Source organism: Ceratotherium simum, chromosome 35 (genome assembly GCF_057802395.1).
Source record: "Ceratotherium simum simum isolate JZ-2026a chromosome 35, ASM5780239v1, whole genome shotgun sequence".
Taxonomy (NCBI): domain Eukaryota; kingdom Metazoa; phylum Chordata; class Mammalia; order Perissodactyla; family Rhinocerotidae; genus Ceratotherium; species Ceratotherium simum.
Genome location: NC_141934.1, coordinates 16,057,306 through 16,079,383, shown reverse-complemented (window position 1 = coordinate 16,079,383; position 22,078 = coordinate 16,057,306). Strand labels below are relative to the sequence as shown.

Here is a 22,078-nt window from a genome sequence, read left to right as displayed (position 1 = left end):
GTCTTCACAACCTCCCTATGAGGCAAGGACTCTTATTATTCCACTTTTTTCAGATGAAGAAATTGAAGCTCAGCAAGGTGAAGGGACTTTCCTGAGGTCATTCAACTCGGATGTGACAATTTCCCAGCTCTGTCTGGGTTTGGAGCCTCAGTTCTGGTCCATACCCCCTTTCATAAATCGCTTAAATACAGATGCAATTGCTATCCTCATCCCAGTTCCCAAAGGGGATCCCTCTCTCTTCTCCCCATCCCAATTAACTGCCTGGGTTGTCTACACCATCCAGATCTACCCGCTTCTCTCTCCAGGGGCCCTGTAGGTGGAAAAGTAAAGAGGAGAAGGATTCCTTGTTTCCACACTTGGGAAAAAGTGGAGGGCACCAGGGCAGGCCCTGACTGGGCGATGCCCAATGCCGGGCTATACTGACACCAGTCTCCCGAGGCCCCCCGTGCAGTGTGTGAAGGGTCGGGCCCAGAGCCGAGCACCTTGCTCCCTGCCCACCCGTCGGGGAAGAGAAATCACTGTGGCTCAATGTTCAAGGTCTGATAAGAAGAAGAGATGGGGACAGGGGAAGCAAATTGTTGAAGTCGAGAGGAAGTAGTAAGTCTGTTGCCACCTGCAGAGGGTTGGGTCGCCAACTGGATAGGGTTGGGTCTCCTCCTGTCACGCTGAATGTATTCAAATTCAGTGGCTTAAAAAAATGAGCTGGTCATCTTCAGCCCGAAGGCTGGCCAGTTTGCAACTTAAAGGGCCTTTGCTTTCCCCTTCCCTGAGGCTCCTTTTATTCCGGAGTCTGTGAGTCTGTCTGATGGTCTCTGGGTGTGTCCATCAGAGTGCCCTTCCCCTGTTTCTCAGGCTGGCAGGCTCCCTCTCCCTCCCCGCCGCCTCCCCTCACTCCCTTGCTCCCTCCCGCCCTCTTGTGCGGAGGCTCTTGGCCCAGGTCTCTGAGTCCGGGCGGGTGCAAGCGGAAGACGCAGGAGGGGTGAGGTCACGTCTCCCTTGAGCCCCGCGCCGCTGGCTTTTCAAAGCCTCGCCACGAGCCGGCGGCCAGAGTCCCAGACCGCGCCGACCGTGCGCTCCTGCGCCCTCCCTGCGCCGCTGGCCTCGCCCATGTCTCAGTACGCCCCCAGCTCGGACTTCAAGAGGGCTTTGGACAGCAGTCCCGAGGCCAACACTGAGGATGACAAGACCGAGGAGGACGTGCCCATGCCCAAGAACTACCTGTGGCTCGCCATCGTCTCGTGTTTTTGCCCCGCGTACCCCATCAACATCGTGGCTTTAGTCTTCTCCATCATGGTGAGTGGGTTAGGACCAGGAGCAGCCAGGGAGGGGAGACGTGGGCGGCGTTGCGCTCCTCCTGCGGACCCCGCGCGCTCTCCACGGCTCCCTTCCTCACTGCTCCGCGCGCCCGGGGTTTTCTGTCTTCCGCGCCTTCTCCTCACCTTTCTCAGGCTCTCGGAACTCTCCCCACAACCATCAGCGCTTCCTCTGCGCTGCTTGTGGCGCTCAGAGCCCTGACCAAACCTCCCCGGGCCGGCTTTCCAGTGCGCCCATGGTGTACTCTCTCTCCAACCCGGGGAAGTTCTTCCGTGGACTTTGCATCTTCTATCTCTTCCTCCTCCGACATTCCTGGGCACTCGTCTGGTTCTTTTCAACCCGCTTTTCTAGAGCCTCAAAGCGCACCACTCTTGCAGGCAACAGCACGCCCCATTCTCTGAGCGCGCAGGCTTTACGTCCCCCTCCCTGTCGCGCCGGATGTTCCTGCTTTCCAGCGCCCAGGCCCGTCTCTGTCTTTGAGCGTACTACAGTCCTTTTTCTCTTTGCTGCGCCCAGGGCGCCCCCTCAGCCACTTTCTGAGGATTCCCTAGCTATTCCCGACGCCCTCTCCTTGACCCCTGGCCCTGCGCTTTGGCACGCTCTCTCTGGGGCAACAGTTCCTTGCCGCTTCTTCCTACGCAGCTCCCTCTCCTTGGCTCTCTCCTTCACCCGCTTGGCCCCTTTTTCCAGCGCGCCCGGTCTCTCTCCAGGCCTTTCTTGAGCGCCCCCTATGCGTCTCTCGCCAGCAATGTGCGCGCTCGCCTCTCTTCTACTCTTTCTACCGCCGCACGTCTTAGTCCCTCCCTCCTTTGCTGCGCTTAGACCCTAACCTCGCCTTTCTTGGCGTCCCCCAAGGGCTCCCAGGCACCCCTCCACCGCTCTGTCCTGTGCCCCGGGCGCTCCCGGGAATGCATTGTGGACTCTGTGCTCTGTGCGGCTCCGCGCGCCCTTTGCGCGCCAGCCTCACGAACTGCGCGCCTCTCTCGAGGAGAGGCAGCTGGTGCTTCCAGTCCGCCTTTCCGGAGCTCGCCTCCGCGGCCCTCTTCAGCCCTCCTAGGAATTCCCAGACGAACCCCACCAGGAGGGCGACGAGCGCCGGCCTTATTGACTGGAGCAGCTGGCCCGGGGGTGGCGGCGGGGTGAGGTTCCGTCTGTTCCGGGACAACCCTGCAGTGAGCTCCCGCCCCCACCAGCCCTCTTCGCCTGCAGCTGGGCGACGGAACACCCCAACTACAGATCGGGAGTGTCCAGGTTCAGCTCAGTGAAGATCTAGAGCCACTGCCCCTCCCCCCATGCAAGTCCGCCCACACTTGTCCAAGGGTGGCACCCTATTCGCTTCGTGGGTACCCACAGAGGTCTCATTTGCGCCCACAAGTTGCCCTTTCCCAAGCTCCATTTGTAGGCTATCTGCACCAAAATTCCACTGTGCAGCCACTGAAGTTCCAACTGCCCGGGTTCAAATCCTAGTTCCACCACACACCACCTGTATGATCTCCAGAAATCACTGCATCTCTCTTAACCTCAGTCTCTGTAAAATGGGAATAATCATAGCCATAGTTCTTGGGGTTGTTGTGAGTATTAATGAGATAATAATTGCAAAACCTTTGAACAGTGCCCAGCATGATGTCATTATTAGATTTTACTCAAATGTCCCTTCCTGAGGCTGTCTCTGCTCCCCACAAGCTGTATTCCCTCTTCCCTGCTGCTTTTCACCCAAACCACTTCTCTCCATCTGGTATTTTATTTTACTTATTAAGATGCTTAGTGTCTGTGTCTCCTCATTAGAATATAAGGTCTAGGGGACAGGGCTATTTGTAGGTGTTTATTGTCGTATCTTCAGCACCTAGAAGAGAATCTGGTGGGTGGTAGATGCTCAATAAACACAATGAAATGAATTCATGTATGAATGAATGAATGGTGTTAATGGATCACGATGTCTGCTTTACTGCTGCTTCTTTCCCATACTGGAGCCCCGGAAGGAAGCCACCATATCAGGTTCCTTAGGACCAACCAGCCAGTTTCCTCTCTTCCTTCCTCTCCAGAGATACCCGGTCTGGAGGAAGCGGGGGAGGATGGGCAGCCGAATTCTCCAGACAGCAACAGACTCTCTGGCCGGCATTGGTGCCCACATTCTATCTTAGTTTGTTAATGAATCAGCAGCCAATTCACCCCTTTCCCAGAGCCACTTAGAAAACTGCCTGCAGAGCCTTTTTCCCCATTGGTCTGAGATGAGCTAAGGCTCCAGCTGGTGGTGACAGGTTGGATACTAGTGATGCCATTTGGTGTGTCCTAGGGGATAAGATGTGTACATGCTTCGAATAGAAACCCCTTTTTCTGACCCCTCATCCCCATTCCCTCCCCCAAACTTTTTTCAATAGTTTTATAGCAAGAGACCATTCTACTGTCAGAACACAGACTTTAGTCGAAAAGTTGACTATGGGCAAATTTCATACCTTTTTAAAGCCTTGGTTTCTTCATCTAGAAAAGGGGAATGTGAAAGTGTTTTAAGTTGAGCAAAACTGTTGTAAGGATTAAACAGAATAAGGCATGTCAAGCCCCCAGCATTGTGCTAGGTACGTGCAATAATTGTCAGACGGATGGATAGCTTGGAGCCTGGAAACATCATTTGTCACATATGAAAACAAACATAACATCAAATAAGTGAAACCCAAATTGTAAAAAGAGCTTCCTACACCCTCCCCCTTGCACTCCCTCTAAGGTACTGGACGTCTTTTCCCATTGAAACAGTGCAGATCTGGGCTTGACAAGTTTCATGATAAAGACTCCAAAGTCCAAGGATAAAGAGGAAGACGAAGGGTGTGCAGGGGGAAGGCAGCTGATCAACTCTGCCAGGTGCGTAGTTTCCCTAGGATATCTTGTGATGTTCAGTCCTGGCTAGTTTCAAATCTCGCTTCTCTGTAACTTGTGGTAAATGCAGGCACACCATTGCTGAGAGTGGTGCCATTCCCCCTGGAGGCATTTGGAAATGTTGGGGAGCGGCTATGGTGTCTCAGTGATTTGGGGCACTCTTGGCGTTTGTTGGAAAGGGCTAAGCATACTAATGTCTTGCAGTGCTGGAGATGTCCCCCAAAGAAGAACTGAGCTACCCTAAATGTCAGTAGCACCCCAATCAAGAAACACTGTAAGATAATGCAAATTAACATAAGCGTGGACGTAAGGAAAATATTGACAAGGCTCAAAATAACTAGTTCCCAGGACTGTAAAAAGAATCAGCAATCAAAAATCAATCGATATCTTTATTAAACCAAGCCTGAGAAGTCTTCTACAAAATTACAAAGTTGGGGTGGGTGCTGGGGAATAATGAAACTACTTCGAAAAATATACATTTGAGAAGAGTGTTCTTCAAGCTGTGGGCATCTGTGATCTTTCCACCACCCCGTGCGGAAGCTGGGGAAATCCTGGGGGTTGTGAGGCAGTGCACCACCATCAGTACAATACAGCTGGTTGTATCAGAACATTGGTGGATCAAGCATTGCCAGTGGCAGGGACACAGAAGTCTTTGCTTCTCCATGTATTGAAAGTCTATCTGTTAAAAGTGCACTTAACCTATTCTCAATTTCGGAGACACATACCTTAAGAATTTCCCCCTAGACTAGGCCACTGCTACACATATTGCATGTTCCTTTGAATGTGAAAATGGCACCCCTCCTCCATGCAGATGCAGCCCTGCACCAGGGCACAGCTTGGAAAGTGGATCCCAGGCTGGCTGTCAGGCCTCATTCATCATACCCCTGCTCATCTCTGGTTATCTCTGTTTATTCCATCTGAAAGGAACCCCATAATTTCCACATGGCTTTTGACCCTGGAGAAAGAATGTTCATTCAACAAGTATTTGTTGAGCACCTCTTATATGCCAGGCTCTAGTCCGGGCATCAGTCTACTCCTTTACCTCCATCAAGTGGTAAATAAGATCAGCAAGGTCTCTGCCCTCCTGGATCTGGAAGAAGACAGGTTCCAGGCAAGTTGCAGGAGCAATGGCAATTATCGGTTGAGTTCACCATCTGTTGGTTTTGTAGCTGGAATTTGCTGCCTAACTGAAGAGACTGGACTTGAGTCCATGCCGAGCCTCCATTCTTCATGATGTCATGAGACAATCATTTGCACAGCTGAACCAACTGGATCGCTCTAAGTGTGGATATAAAATAGCCAATGACTTTTGATTGGGTGATTTATAAGCCTTCTTTTATCAGAACGTCTTCTCCCTCCCACCTACAGAACCTGTCTAGAGACCAACCATTGAGGTTCAAATCCTTTTCTTCTATTTACGACATTTGTGATTTCCTGCAACTGTCTCAATCTTTCTGAGGCATGGTTTTTCAACCCTGTAAAGTGAGAGTTGTGATAGTACCTCCTCAAGTGCTGTTGTGGAGATTAAATGGTAGAAGTTAAATGTTTTCATCTCATTGCCCAGAACTCAATAAATATTGATGATGATGATCATGATGGTGGTGGTGGTGGTGGTGGTGATGGTGATGGTGATGGTGGTGATGATGATGGTGATGATGATGATGATGGTGATGGTGATGGTGATGATGATGATGGTGGTGGTGGTGGTGATGATGATGATGATGATGATGATGATAGTGGTGGTGGTGGTGGTGGTGATGATGATGGTGGTGATGATGATGATGGTGATGGTGATGGTGATGATGATGATGGTGGTGGTGGTGATGATGAGGGTGATGATGATGATGATGGTGATGGTGATGATGATGATGGTGGTGATGGTGGTGGTGATGATGATGGTGATGATGATGATGATGATGATGGTGATGGTGATGATGATGATGGTGGTGGTGGTGGTGGTGGTGATGATGATGATGATGATGAAGAAGAAGATGATGATGTGTATATTTTAGGGATACAAGCCATTGCCTTTTCCAGTAGCAGTTTTTCCGTTTTTAGTGAGACTAGCAAATTTGATAAGAATAAAAGCAATGACCAGTAAATATGTCATTGGAATAAATCATTGTTGCAGCCTAAAGGTAAATATTAATGCGAAAGTGAAACGCATACAAATAAACAAGGAAGACTTTTGGTTAAGCATGGAGTACTGAACACACCTGTTTCTCTCCACTCCCTTCTGAAACCACCTAAAATGATAGTAAGTGAATTTAAAAGGGTACAAACACCCAAGAACAAATTAGAACAGGAAAAGAGGGGAGAGAGGTGACAAAAGTTTAGAAGATGGAAAATGGTTAGTTGAGCATTGACTAACTTTACAGAATAGATAACACTGAAATCTAAATCCTGCAGAAAAAGGAGCCAAGAAGAATGAAGTCAATTTGCCCTGCAAAACTCTAGAAAGGCTCAGAAATTGGAGGTACCAAGTGAAGATCTCACCTTTGAAGGTAGGAATAAAGATTAGGGCTGAGGGTCGGCCCCGTGGCTTAGCGGTTAAGTGCACACGCTCCGCTGCTGGCGGCCCGGGTTCAGATCCCAGGCACGCACCGACACACCGCTTCTCCAGCCATGCTGAGGCCGCGTCCCACATACAGCAACTAGAAGGATGTGCAGCTATGACATACAACTATCTACTGGGGCTTTGGGGGAAAAAATAAATAAATAAAAATTATAAAAAAAAAAAGATTAGGGCTGAAGAGAGGAGGAATGTTTGCAAGTCCATTTAAAAAGTCATTAAACTACCAGAGATCATCTACCCCTCCATGCAGTAGGCACCTTCTTCCTCAACAACCATGACAGAAGATGGGAGATTTGCTCTCTGGTGAGATTAAATGGAATTCAACAAATATTTGTTGAGCACCTATTATATGTCAAGCTCTATTCCAGGCATCGGTCTATTCCTTTGCCTCTATCAAGTGGTAAATAAGATCAGCAAGGTCTCTGCCCTCCTGGCTCTGGAAGAAGACAGGTTCCAGGCAAACAGAATGGCCCTAGACACCAGGCATAGCTGAGAGTAAAGTTGAGGTGCCATACTGAAAACAGAGGATTAATGGAAAGTCTGCGTATTGAACAAGGAAGCCTCATGCCCTGCCCCAACTTGGCACCCTTACTCTGGCATCCAGGCAGGAGATTGGAGAACTTTTCTCCAAGGATGTGACCATAACAAAAGAAAAAACCTACACATACAAACATTTAGAAGTGCTCCAGAGAAATGACGAAATTCCCACCCAGTCATCCCAGGATGCCCACTCATCGACAAGTCCCGTCCTCATACACAAAACTTCCAAGAAGTTTTTCAGTGTCTCACTATCAAATATGAACAGGCAGTCAAAGATTATCAGGCATTCAGGAAATTCTTCTGAATTAAGAGACCTGTACGGGCCGGCCCCCTGTCTCAGCAGTTAAGTGCACACGCTCCACTACTGGTGGCCTGGGTTCGGATCCCGGGCGCGCACCGACGCACCGCTGGTCCGGCCATGCTGAGGCGGCGTCCCACATACAGCAACTAGAAGGATGTGCAACTATAACATACAACTATCTACTGGGGCTTTGGGGAGAAAAGGGAAAAAAAAAAAAGAAGGAGGATTGGCAATAGATGTTAGCTCAGGGCCGGTCTTCCTCAGCAAAAAAAAAAAAGAAAAAGAGGAGGATTGGCATGGATGTTAGCTCAGGTCTGATCTTCCTCACACACACACAAAAAAAGAGACCTGTGGTTTATGAAGAAATGAAGTGTAAGGAAATAAATAATGCAAAAAGTAGAAGAAAACTTCAAGAATAGATGATTAACATCCTCAGAGAAATAAGAAACTGTGTTGTGTCCACAAAACAAGAACAGGTTGGAAAAAAATAAAACAGAGAAGTAAAACAGAGCTCTTGGGAATTAAAAATATGAGGATAGATATTTTAAAAAAAATCAATGGAAAGATTAGTAGTTAAAGTCAAGGGAACCTCAAAGAAGTAATACAAAAATCAAAAAGATGGAAAATATGGAAACAACTCAAATGTCCATCGACAGATGAATGGAGAAATAAAATGTGATATATACATACAATGGAATATTATTCAGTCTTTAAAAGAAAGGAAATTCTGACACATGTTACAACATAGATGAACCTTGAAGACACTATGCTAAGGGAAATAAGCCAATCACAAAAGGACAAATATTGTATGATTCCACTTATATGAGGTACGTAGAGTAGTCAAATTCATAGATACAGAAAGTAGAAAGGTGCTTGTCAGGGGCTGGAGGGAGAGGGGAATGGGGAATTATTATTTAACAGATACAGAGTCTCAATTTGGGAAGATGGGAAAATTCTGGAGGTGGACGGTGGTGATGGTTGCACAACAAAGTGAATATATTTAATGCCACTGAACTGTACACTTAAAAATGGTTAAAATGGTAAATTTTATGTTATGTATATTTACCATAATAAAAAACAGAGGAAGGAAATATTCTCTAAAAAAGACGGAAATAGTCAAGAAAATATAAGAAAATTTGAGAATCATTCCTAGAAATCCAACATCTAATCAGAAAGTTCAAAAACAAAAAAAAAAGAACAAAGAAAATTGAAGAAAGGAAATTATTGAATAAATAGTATAGGGAAAGTTTCCAGAATTGAACCCATGTGTTTCCAGATTAAAAAGGTCCCCCACTACCCAATAAAATAAATGAAATGAGATGTGCACCAAAGCACATCAAGGTGATATTTCATATATTTAAGGATAAAATTTGTCTCCAATCCTGCAAACCTTCAAGAAGAAGAAACATGCCAGGTATAGATTCATAATGACTTTGGAATTCACATCAGTAGGGCTGACAGCTAAACAGTAGTGAAACAATGACTAACATTGTTTAGTTTTGTTTACTAACAAAATCCTGAAGGAAAATTATTTTCAACCTTGATTCTAGACCCACCCAAACAATCATTCAAGGGAGAGAAAAGAATGAAGACATTTTCAGACATTCGAGATCTCAAAAAAATATTACCTGCCATACACCTTTTCTCAGAAAGCTATGGGAGGATGTGCTCCCCTCAAACAAGGGAGTAAATCAAGAAAGAGAAAGACATAGGATCCAGAAAAAGGAATCTAACATAGAAAAGAGGCAAAGAGAAATCCTCCTTAAAACAAGGCAATGGATCTCATAATCCCGCAGAAGATGCAGTTGCTAATGGATGGTTGCTCTGAAGCCATTGTCAAAATCCATTATCTGGTCATGGGCTGGCACCATAAGCCACAGCCCTGCCCCGAGCCTGACCACACCTGCTCTAGAAGACAAGCCTGTGGTCAAAAAGAAAGTAAATACCCACAGGATGAAAGACAAACCAAACTAGATGTTCTTTCCATCTGACCCAGGCTCCACCAGGGACTGCTTATCCTTCAAAGCTATGTTTCAAGTGGACTTCAATTAGGTTTAGAAGGGAGATTTTTTTTTTTTTTTTTTTTTTTTTTTTTTGGTGACCAGGGCAGAACTTGGAAATAGTAAGTCTTGGTCCAGGCTGCTGACCTAGGAGGCTTAACACTGCTCACAAATTGGAGCTCTAAATATTGTAGTTCACTGAGTCTCTCGGTGTGACTTCTCTCAACCCTCTCCAGCTCTTTCCACAAGATTGTCAGCTGAGAAATGGGTGTTAATATTATGGACCCCTGTGACTTATTTATTATGAATTCCTTCACTTGAAGCTCTCTAGAGCCTTAAGATGGTCCCAGATGATAAAGACCTTACCTAAAGTGTGTCATTGTTGGACAGCTGTGTTATAGATACAGATTTTATAGATTTTACAGATATGCATGTTGCCCAAGCAGCCCCTGCCTCGTCAGCTACTTTCGTAAGTTTCCCCACTATGTGGCAGAGGGTGGCCACTGATATTTAGTATTTGGGAATCTAGAATATAAACTGATGTTGAAGTCCTTTCAATCTTAGGTTATTGGAGGTACAGACTGCATCTATTTCAAGATGTTAATCTGTGTGTTCCTATAAAAGAAAATGCATCTTAAATGCCGTTTTAATTTACTGATAAAATGATATCATGGCTTTGTCATAACATAATACGGGAGACAGAGATCAAACAAGATTGACCACTACTGGATGGTTGTTGAAGCTGGGTTATGGGAACATGGGGATTCATTACATTATTCTGTCAATTGTTTTTTGTTTTGTTTTTTTTGTGAGAAAGATCAGCCCTGAGCTAACATCCGTGCTAATCCTCCTCTTTTTGCTGAGGAAGATCGGCTCTGAGCTAACATCTATTGCCAATCCTCCTCCTTTTTTTTCCCCAAAGCCCCGGTAGATAGTTGTATGTCATAGTTGCACATCCTTCTAGTTGCTGTATGTGGGATGCGGCCTCAGCATGGCTGGAGAAGCGGTGTATCGGTGCGTGCCCGGGATCCGAACCCGGGCCGCCAGTAGCGGAGCGTGCACACTTAACCGCTAAGCCACGGGGCCGGCCCTGTCAATTTTTTAATATGTGTGAAGATGTCCATAATAAAAAGAAAGGAAAAAGAAGTCTAGCCAGAACCTCCCTCCCAAAGTCATTAAACACTGCCCAGATAACAAAGCAGCAGCTATTTAAATGAGTTGGCAAAACAGACCATGGTTGAGGTGTGGTTCGTCATTAATTAATAAGCAAACAATTTCTGACTTATAATGTGTGAATTTCAGTAATAGCTTCAGAGGACACCTTCAAATCATCATCAAGGAGAGGCCAGGTAGGAGGACTCACATCCTAGAACAGTGCTTCTCAAACTTTAACCACTTGAGGATTGTGTTAAAATGTAGATTCCATTGCTCTTTCAAATCACCTCCTCCATGAAGCCTTTCTTGATTGCCCCCCCGAGGCTGTACCCCACTATACTCTGAACAGATTTCTCTCAGAGCACCTTTATTCCCTTGCACCTATTCGTGTATGTGAGCCCCCTGAGATAGCACTGTTAGCCCCAGCACTCAGCACAATGCCAGGAACATGGTCAACATGTCATACACGTTTGATGAATGAATGAATGAATGAATGAATGGTTACAGAGACCTAAGTTTGCTCCTAGTTTTATCTGTGAGGATTCCCTTCCCTTCCCCAGCTGTATTCTGCATTTCTGCCAAAACTTTTTTGGAAAATGTCCAGGAGACCCAGGCTAATGCCAAGAGTTGCTGAGAGGTTGGCCAAGGCTTGGTTCCCAAGGATAGTTTTCCCAGCTGGTCTGGAGCTCACCGACATCCTCACCCTGCAGATCAGTGGGTCCACGTTTGGAAACTGATCTCTATTCTCAACTTGCTAGTCCAGGGCACGACACTTCAGTTCAAATATCCTCATCCAGAAGTGCGATGCCTTCAGAGCATGAGCCTGAACATATCTGAAAACCTCCGGTTCTGCAAGTTCAAGAATTAAGCCAGACTTTCCAAACCCGTGCTTCTCAGACAACTGGTTCTGCCTCATGTTAAAAAGTTTGACCCAAAAAGAGGGCAGGGAATAGGAGGATGAAATTGAGAAGGTAAATGCTAAGTTAAGCAGAAGTGAACTGTTTCTTTTCCTTTGGGGTGTCTTGAAGCCTTTGGCCAACCACTGTGCCTGGTGGCTCTTTAATGGAACAGCATAGCATGGACCACTTGCTAAGCATATTGTCCAGGATCCTTTGATCTAAGGCTAATAAGCCACAGAACACACTTTGGGAAATACTGTTCTTAATGATACATTGGTTCCACTTTTAATGAGTTGAGCCACTGTTGACATGGGAGTACCGCAGGGTATTCCATCCCTAACGTTCTTGCCCTGTAGACCCACCTGTGCTCCTTTCTTCCAAAACAGGTATTTTTAATGGGTCTCCCTAGCCAGACTTTTGCTTATATTATTCCTCCCTCATTCTCTTTTCTACGGGTGAAATTCAGGAATTTGTCTTTCTGTTTCCTTTACTCTCCGTTATACCTCCCGCGTTCAACTCTTTCTTCTGATAACTTCATCTGTTCTTTGTTCTGGATAATTTTGATAGTGTGGTATTGCTATTATTATCATTTATTATTATTATTATTATTATTATTATTACATTTGACCATATGCCTTTACTTCTCAAAGCATTTTCATATGGACACAATTTCACTTGTTTCTTGCAAAATCCCAGCAAGGTATGCAAGAAAGCTGTTATCCATGTTCTTCACGAGGAAACAAGCCTCAGAAAGGTGACACTAGTGGCCAGAATCAAACACGACAGTCCTTGCCCCCATGGAGTTTGCAGTCTAGCCTCTTGAAGCGTTATAATCAGATGGCTATGCCTTACCCTTTGATTGGAACACAGCTTGGATGTTCCGAAAGCTTTCTCTTTTCACAGACTTGCCCCATCAGTATAAGAAGCATCATATAATACTTTCAATCAAGCCTGGCATAATTCTTCTCCAGCTTTTTGGTTTTAACAATAGGCAAAAATTTTCACTTGTCCTCCGTATTTATGGAGAGATATAGCCTGGGAGCCCAAAAAGGAGACCGACAAGCATGAATGAATGGTGATGACGAGGAAATGGGCCTTGTGATCTGCAAGCCTGGTCTCTGAATTCCCAACACTACCTTTAGGCACAGAAACTTAGGCGTAAGCAAATTCTAAACAAGAAATCCCAAAGTCATCTGAAAACTCAGACATTATTACTAAAAATATTTACCAAGTGCCCACGGGCATCAAGCTGTTTTGATGGAGGGTGCGATCTAGAAGTTTGGGATCTAAGACAATACTGATCTATATAAAGAAAGTTCTTACACTGGACAAAAGTATCTCAGACTATCTTCAGGCATGGATGTAAAGTCTACACAGGTGTGAGTATGTGTGTGTGTGAGAGAGAGAGAAAGGGAGAGAGACAGAGACAGAAACAGAGTGGCAGAGAGAGAGAGACAGAGAGAGAGGGAGAAAGAGAGAAAATCTCACTTACTTCCCACTGGCCAAATATGTACTAGAGATAAAGGGATGATGGAGATGAGGATGGTTTTGAAAGAGAGAAGAGATGTTTTAAAGAAAAGGGAACACATTCTAAAATTAGGATTTCAGTATTGGCAACTCAATAGATCAAAATAGTGGCATAGTCACAATAGCAAACAAAAATAAAAAACACCAGAAATAAACCTAGGAAACATGCAAGAGCTATACAAAGAAATCTTCCCCAAGAGATTAAAATTAAAAAAAAAAAATTTAACTAAATGGAGAGGCATAACCTTACCTATTAGATGCTCGTCCCAGCATTAGTTATGAAGTGAATTATAAAATGACTTAATAAACATGAAGCATGGGTGTCTGGCACAGAGTAACTGTTTAATTAATATTTGTCATTGCTGTGATGGTTTAAATGGGAAAAATTAGAGATGGATATTAATTTGATTCCAACATAGGAGATTGACTATGTAAATTATAATACATCCATTTATAATGTGGAATGTTACATAACTATGAGAATCATGCTTTTGAAGAATTTTTACAATGCAGGGAAATGTTTAAGGTAAAAGATCAAGAAAACAAAAAAGAAGACAGAATATAAAGTTGTATGTGCAATGAGATTCCACATTCTTTATCAATTAAAGGTATTCACATAACTGTATACATGCACTCACATGCAAGGGGGGAAAAATGGCTGGAAAATATCCCAAAATGTCTACAATCATTTTCTCTAAGTGGCAGGATTATGGATAGTTATAGACCTCACTTCTAGTCAGAAATAAGAATTGTTCTGAAGACGATAAAAAGAAAAAATCTTCAAAAAGAAGGAGAAAGGGGTTGGTAAAAAAAAAAATAGTGAATACTTCTCCGTCTCGAAAGGTGATTCTTGCTCTAAATCATATGTTCTTAACAAGCTGAAATGGTCGGCTCTATGGTTAACCCAAGACAAATGCTGTTTTATTCTGATATTTGCTTGGAAAATATCAGCAGTTTTGTTGTTTTCGTTCCAATTTTACTGAGTTTTTACCTAAGCAGAGGCTCACCTCCACTAATATAAGCCCACATTTTTTTTTGAGATATAATTGACTATGTAATGCTGTGTAAGTTCAAGATGTACAGCATGTTGATTTGATATATTTATATATCACAATATGATTGCCATTGGAGCATTAACCAACATCTCTATCATGTCACACAATTAGCACTTCTTTTTTGTGGTGGGAATAATTAAGATCTAGTCTCTTAGCAAGTTTGAAGCTTATAATACAGTATCGTTGTCTATAATAATCACTGTGCTGTGCATTAGATCTCCATTTCTTTATCTACTAGTTGCAAGTTTGTACCCTTAAACAACATCTCTCCTATTCTGCAGCCCCCTAGCCCCTGGTAACCACCATTCCACTCTGTTTTTATGAGTTCAACTTTTTTAGATTTCACACATAAGTGATATCATACAGCATTTGTCTTTCTCTGTCTAACTTATCTCACATAGCATAGTGTCCTCAAGGTCCACCAAGGTGTCCCAAATGGCAAGATTTCCTTCTTTCTCGTGGCTGAATAATATTCCATTGTATCTATATACCACAACTTGTTTATCCATTCATCCATACTGTGAATAATGCTGCAATAAACATGGGAGAGCATATATCTCTTCAAGATCCTGTTTTCATTTCCTTTGGATATATATATCCAGAAGTGGAATGGCTGGATCATGTGGTAGATCTATTTTTAATTTTTTGAGGACCCTCCATACTTTTTTCCGTAGTTAAGCCCACTTTTTTGTTCTGTCTCTCAACCACATAGAGGGCACCTGATGCTACTGAGATAAGATCTTCATGCTTTTGAAGGACATGTGGTTCCTAATCTCTTCCCTTGGGCCACACTAGCTCCTCAGTATCCTCCAACAGAAGGAAATGACAGACACCAGAAAGAATATCTCCATCACTTCAAACATCCTGTGAGCTGCCCAAAATCTCTTCCACATTTGTGTTTGATTGTGGCAAAGTCCAAGGCCCATTTTCAATGAGAAGGAAAACAGAGGAGGCAGAGGGTATAGCAAATAGACATCTGCATGGGCAAAGACAGAGAAAGCCTGGGTCTCCAGCCTCCTCTTCCAGTTATGGCTGTCCCTGGCCCCTGCCGCCATGATAGGAAGCTAGTTGGGTGGCAGTTAGCTCTGAAGTTCAAAGAGAAAAGCTGGGAGAGGGAATTCAGATGAGGGAGGAGAGCTTTCAGCCAACACAAAGAAACATCTCTTGAGTGTGCTTGGTCCCCTCAGAGAAGGCACCACAGCACCTGAGAGACTTTCTGCCACCATTTCTCAGAGGTAGAAAGCAGGGAGGGGGGGTTCTCCCACATTCATTCGTTCATTCAACAATTTTTGAAACTTACTGTGTGCCAGACACCATGGCGACCCTGTAGATGAATGCCAGCTTTATACGCTGACATTTTAGGCATCTGAGCCAACTGGTTCTCAGTGAATAGGAGCAGCCTACCTGTCGGGTCAGCGAAGAATTCTTCCCCTCAAGAATTCTGAACCAATTAAGAAATAAGACACTGGAAACAAACAGATGAGCTATTTGGAGAGTGTGGCTTCAGATCCACAGCCAAGGGATCCACTCCGCCCCCAGATTGGGCAGACTTACCCAGTCCTCCATGGGCTGCACAGGACAACCACAGCCTTCCCCTGCCTGTCAAATGAAACAGTCGAGGTCTCGGCTCTCCAGGAACTTACCTACGAGTGAGGGAAGACAGGTCATACACAGGTTAGCACATAAACGAGATCATTTCAGAGTGATAAGCGCTGTGAAGAGAATAAACAGGGAAGTATGAGAGAGAAGGACTAGTGGGGGCAGATGGTGGAGAAGAGATTCTACTTTAGAAAGAGTGATTGGCAAAGGCTGAAGGAAGAGAACAAGCCAGCCAGGGGAAGATCTGGGCAGAGCCAGGAAGTGCAAAGGCCCTGGGATAGAATAAGCTTGGTGTGTTCCAGGCATAAGCTCTGACATCTATGTCATCCACTTAAAATGGATTTAACTGCCCAAGGAAGGAATCCCAGAATAAGCCACAAAATGAAAAGCTAGGGCTCTGTTATCCAGTGGGGCATCACAGAAGAGCTCTTAACAGACCATTACTTTGCCCTGGTCTCCAGCCAACCTGCTCCCACATTTTGGGCCAATTTTTGGGTTACTCTTATTTCAACATTCATTCCAAACTAGAAAAATTACTCGAAGCTAATTTGGTCACTGAAGCAAGACCTGTTTTTGTCTTGGTGCCAGTTTCCCTAGACATTAATGACCTGTGAATTTAAACGGGACTTACATCAATAAACAATAGTCCAGGTCACTGGAATATTTTTTTCACAGTAATTTTAACATAAAATATTTAAACTTATTTATTTTCCCAACATTTTCTTCATTGCATATAGCCTAAAAAAGAAAAAAAAAGACATCAGAAATCTGTGGGATATATTTTATAAATAAGCAAGGTGAGAACATAAATTCTTAAATTTCTGGTAGAGGAGTTAATTCTGCATTAAAGGAGCTCAAGTTATTAGTAATAAAACAGAAATTGTAAGTCCCTTGATAAGAGGTAAGAAAATTAAATTTTTTAGCTGGAAATGGACTGATAATGGTCTCATTTCTTCTCCCAGGTATGCAGGGAATATGTCTAAATACTTACTACAGCCAAATCTATCTCAAAAGTTTAGGACATTAATTTTTCTCCTTTTTGTTAATACTTAATGAGAAACAACATTTAGAATAAAACTTTTTCCGTGAATAAGGGATAGTAATGTTCACCTTGGTAAAAGTAATATCCACCATGTCCCTCCCTGCTAAGTCAACTCCCCACAAAATTCCTTTCCATATTTCTAAGAGGTGTTTCTCACATGCTCACACAAAAAGTCTAATCTGCTAACAGTTGATACCTCCAGGGCCTGGCTTCTGCTTCCAGTGGGCACTGGGGTAACCATCAGGCTCCCCCAGGCTGCTTCTAAGCCCTGCCACCATCTCTTGCCAGACCCCACTGGCTTCTCTGGGCTCCACCACTGGTCCACTGGAGCCCTCAAGGTGCAAAAGCTCTGTCACTGGGTCTTGCTTCTTTAAAAAAACAAAACCGTGTACAACGTAGTGGTTTTTAGTATATCCTCAAGGTTGTGCAATCATCACCACTATTTAATTCCAATAAATTTTCATCACCCCAAAAATAAATCCCACACCCATTAGCAGTCACTCCCCATCCACCACCCCCATGCCTGTCCTCCCAGCCCCTGGCAACCACTAATCTGCTTTCTGTCTCTATGAATTTACCTCTTCTGGACACGTCATATAAATGGAATCATACATTATGTGGTCTTTCACGTTTGGCTTCTTTCACCTCACATAATGTTTTCAAGGTTCATCCATGTCGTACCATGTATCAGTACTTCCTCGTTTTTAAGGCTGAATAATATTCCATTGTGTGGATAGACTACATTTTGTTTTTCCTTTCATTTGTTGATGGACATTTGGGATAATTCCATTCTTTTGGCTATTATACATAATGTTGCCATGAACATTCATGTACAAGTTTGTGTGAACATATGTTTTCAGTTTTCTTGAGTATGGTCCTAGGAGTGGAATTATTGGGTCATATGGTAACTCTATGTTTAACTTTTTAAGGAACTTCCAGACTGTTTCCAAAGTGGCTGTGCCATTTTCCACTCCCATCAGCAGTGTATGGGGGTTCCAGTTTCTCTATATCCTCAATAACACTTGTCAGTGTCTGTCTTTTTTGTTCTAGCTATCTTTTTTATTCTAGCTATCCTAGTGGGTATCTTGTGGTTTAGATTTGCATTTTGCTAATGACTCATAGTACTGAGCGTCTTTTAATGTGCCTATTGGCCATTTATATATCTTCTTTGGAGAAATGTCTATTCAGATTCTTTGCCCATTTTTAATTGGGTTGTTTGTCCTTTTATTGTTACGTTTTAAGAATCCTTTATATATTCTGGATACAAGTCCCTTATCAGATGTGTAATTTACAAATATTTTCTCCTCTTTAGCAGGATGTCTGGGCCTTGCTTCTTTCTGCTTTGTGAACGTTGTTGGAGAAGTCTATGTGTCACAGAGTTTAGTGAAACAATTCCTTCTTTTTTTGCTTGTAGTCTCTCTCCTTTGGCTCCCAACATGAACACTGGGCTGGCAACAGATTCAAAGGCATACACTGTGTCGGCTCAGGCTCTGCACTCAACTCCTGGGTTCAAGTCCCAGCTCGCCCCTTCGTCTAACTTCTCTGAGCCTAGGTTTTCCCATCTATACAATGGAAATGTTAATGCAGACCTCTCTACATTGTTTTCAAGATTAAATGAGATCGTTCTGGGACCTTTTACACTCATCTCTATTAAGCCTCACAACCAGCCTGTGCTGTGGATATTATTATCACCGTTTTCCAAATGAGGAAAATGAGATTCAGAGCCATTCCTACAAACCCTTATTATCCTTTGAGTTTGGCTACTACCATATTAAAGATCCATATATCTATTGTATAGCATTGTCTGTAATAAAATGGGGCACAGCACAATTCACATACACATATACAAATATGGGAGGTGGAGGGTGGATTCCATTTAAGTGAAAAATTGTCAGTGACTCTAGCTCATGACATAAAGGCTAAAGGACTGAAATTCCTTCATGAGCACTTGACCTCAAGCCAAAAATTCCTTCTTCTGGTCATCCAGACAGCAAACCCGTGTCTGCCATTCTAAGGCAGAATTCCACCCTTCAGAACTCTGAGACAGAAAGTTAGGTGACTCAGTTCACCCTCTCTTCTATTAGTACCAAAATAACTGGTCGCCTTGGTCAGAAAGTTAAGCTGGTCAATTGTTTCATTTCAGTGTTTGTTTGCTTGTTTTGTTTGTGTATTAGTCTGGTTTTCTGTTGATCCAACCTCATGTAAGGGAAGTAAGGGAATGCTAAGTGTCAGGCCCTGCGTTAGGCACTGGAAATAGAGTGGTGAGTAAAAAGGGACATAATGTCTGTCCCCATGGGGCTCACAGTCAGGTGGTGGAGACAAACACTCAAGTCAGTAAGCGACAGAGTAAAATAACGATGAGGCGCATCAAGAGACATGAACTAGATGAACCAGAGCTGAGTCAGAGCACAGGTCAGGGGACCTTACGGTGATGTGGCCTGAGAAGGCTGCCCTGAGGAAACTGACCTGTAAGCCGAGACCGGAAGAATGAGCAGGCACTGGCCACATGAGACAGAGAGGGAAGAGGGCTCCAAGCAGAGGAAATGACCTGATGAAGACCGGGGCAGGAAAGAGGGCGGTGGTGAGCAAGGAGGAAGGCTCCGAAAGAGGCTGGACAGGCACACTGGGGCCAGACCCCACCGGGCTCAGACGGCCATGATTAAGAATGTGAGTCTCACGTGTTGATGGGCACTTAGGTCGCTTGCAAGTCTTGGCTATTGTGAATAACACTGCAATGAACACAGGGGTGCATGCATCTTTCCAAATTAGTGTTTTCGTGTTCTTTGGATAAATACCCAGAGTGGAATAGCTGGGTCATGGTATTTCTGTTTTTAATTTTGTGAGAAATTTTAATACTGTTTTCCATAGAGGCTGCACCAGTACTGCACTACCAGCAGTGTATGAGAGTTCCTTTTTCTCTACATCCTCTCCAGCACTTGTTATTTCTTGTCTTTTTAATAATAGCAGTTCTGATGGGCGTGAGGTGATATCTCATTGTAGTTTTGATTTGCACTTCCTTAATAATTAGTGATGTTGAACATCTTTTCATATGCCTGTTGGCCATCTGTATATCTTCTTTGGAAAAATGTCTGTTCATATCCTCTGCCCATTGTTTGATCGGGTTGTTTGTTTTTTTGTTGTTGAGTTGTATGAGTTCTTTATATATTTTGGATATTAACCCCTTATCGATAAAGAAGATGTGGTATATATATAGAATGGAATACTACTCGGCCATAAAAAAGACAAAATATTGGGGCTGGCCCTGTGGCGGAGCGGTTAAGTGCACGCGCTCTGCTGCTGGCATCCCAGGGTTTGGATCCCCGGTGCGCACCGATGTACCGCTTGTCAGGCCATGCTGTGGCGGCATCCCACATAAAGTGGAGGAAGATGGGCATGGGTGTTAGCCCAGGGCCAGTCTTCCTCAGCAAAAAGAGGAGGATTGGCATGGATGTTAGTTCACGGCTGATCTTCCTCACACACACACAAAAAAAAGACAAAATCTTGCCATTTCTGACAACATGGGTGGACCTTGAGGGAATTATCCTGAGCAAAATAAGTCAGATGGAGAAAGACAATTACTATATGACTTCACTCATATGTGGAAGATAAACAAACAAACAAACAAACAAACACATAGAAAAGGAGAACAGATTTGTGGTTACCAGAGGGAAATGGGGTTGGGGGAGGGTGAAAGGAGCAAAGGGGCACGTGTGTATAGTGACAGAGGGCAGCTAGACTCTTGGTGGTGGACATGACGCAGTCTATACAGAAGTTGAAATATAATGATGTACACTTGAAATTTGTATAATGTTATAAACCAATGTGACCTCAATAAAAAAAAAGAGAGAATGTGACTCCCTCTCTGAGGGCAACAGGGAGTCCAGGACAGGTTTCAAGCCAAGGCCACTCGAGGCTCCCATCCCATCCACCCACACAAGTGTCTTATGCTCTATTCTCATAGGGCATTATCAGATTTCAGAAGCTTTCCAGAAAAGCTACTTCCCACTGAGGTGTCACTGGCTGCTAAGGCTTCACTCTGTTACCTGTCCCAGGTAACAGAAATGACACCGGATACAGTTAGAAGCAAAAGCAATTGAACAAGGGTTAAGTGGAACACACCAAAGTATATTTACTAGCTCACGTGTTTTCATCTTCATCAGTCAGCATATGACATCATAATATAATAGCCAAAGCTCATTGATACTACTTCCAAAGCACTGTTCTAATACACTTTATGTGTATTAACTCATTTACTCCATAATATCCAGGAAGCCAAAATACAAAATAACTGACGATGTCTTCCATTGTTATTATTTTGTGTTTGGGGGCTAATTTTTTCTTGAGGGTGAATGTGGAAATTCTGAGCACATTTGGTGGCAGACAAGAACAAAGTAAATGAATGAATTTTTGGCAGGGAGATCAGTAGCACAGATTGGAGATCTATTTGCCCTATTTTTTTAATCAGTGCCCAAATTCTTATTAAGTTAGAATCAAGTCAGCTACCTAATGCTGGGTTATCAACAATGCGTTAACTCTAGCTCCTAGGTTCTTCAGGACATAATGAAGTTGTCATCGTAAGGGCTTTGTAGATGAACTCACTATCTTTTGCTTAAGTCTGTAGCCCCCTTAGCAAGTTGCCTTTGAAAGCAGAAATGTTATTTGCTTCCCTCTTTCTGAGTCTCAGTTTTCTCATCTGTAAAATGGGGGATAAATTTTTTTTACTCCCTTGAGGGTTATTTTGAGGATTTGATTATAGGATGCACACAAAGTGGTTAGTCCAAGGCCTGGCACAGAATAGGTACTTCATAAATATTAACTACAATTTTAACATGATAATTTATTATTATAACTAAAATAACCCTGGCTCCGCCTCCAGCCTTGTCTCATCTCTCTCTCTCTCTCCTCCCTCCTTCTCTTCTACGTTTCAGCCACACTGGGTTTTCTTGAGTACCTTTAACAAAAAAATTGTTTCCCACTTCTAGACCTCTGCACTTGCTGTTTCCTCTGCCTGGCATCCTCCTCTCCCTGTATTTTGCAGGTCTGGTCTCTTCTCAAGTCTCCAGGTCTCAGTCTACCTGCCCCCACCTCAGCGAGAGCTCCATCCCCCTGCCCCATATTTCTTGCCTTAATAATTTTCTGTGATCATCTTGTTTCTTTGCATGTTTACTTATTTATTTGTGGTCTTCACCAGAATGTAAGCTCT

General features: G+C 43.7%; 1 protein-coding gene across 3 annotated transcripts in view; it reads left to right on the top strand.

The window, feature by feature from the left end:
• Positions 1–931: 931 nt before the first annotated feature.
• Positions 932–22,078, top strand: part of TMEM233 (transmembrane protein 233) — a 38,574-nt gene continuing 17,427 nt past the window's right edge. For all 3 annotated transcript variants that reach the window (XR_015549978.1, XM_004429926.3, XM_014787073.2), the window contains exon 1: positions 932–1,293. Coding sequence is in view for 2 of the 3 variants with exons in the window: in XM_004429926.3 (XP_004429983.1) it covers positions 1,108–1,293 (186 nt within the window). In the remaining variant the exon portion in view is untranslated. The remainder of the gene's footprint in view (positions 1,294–22,078) is intronic.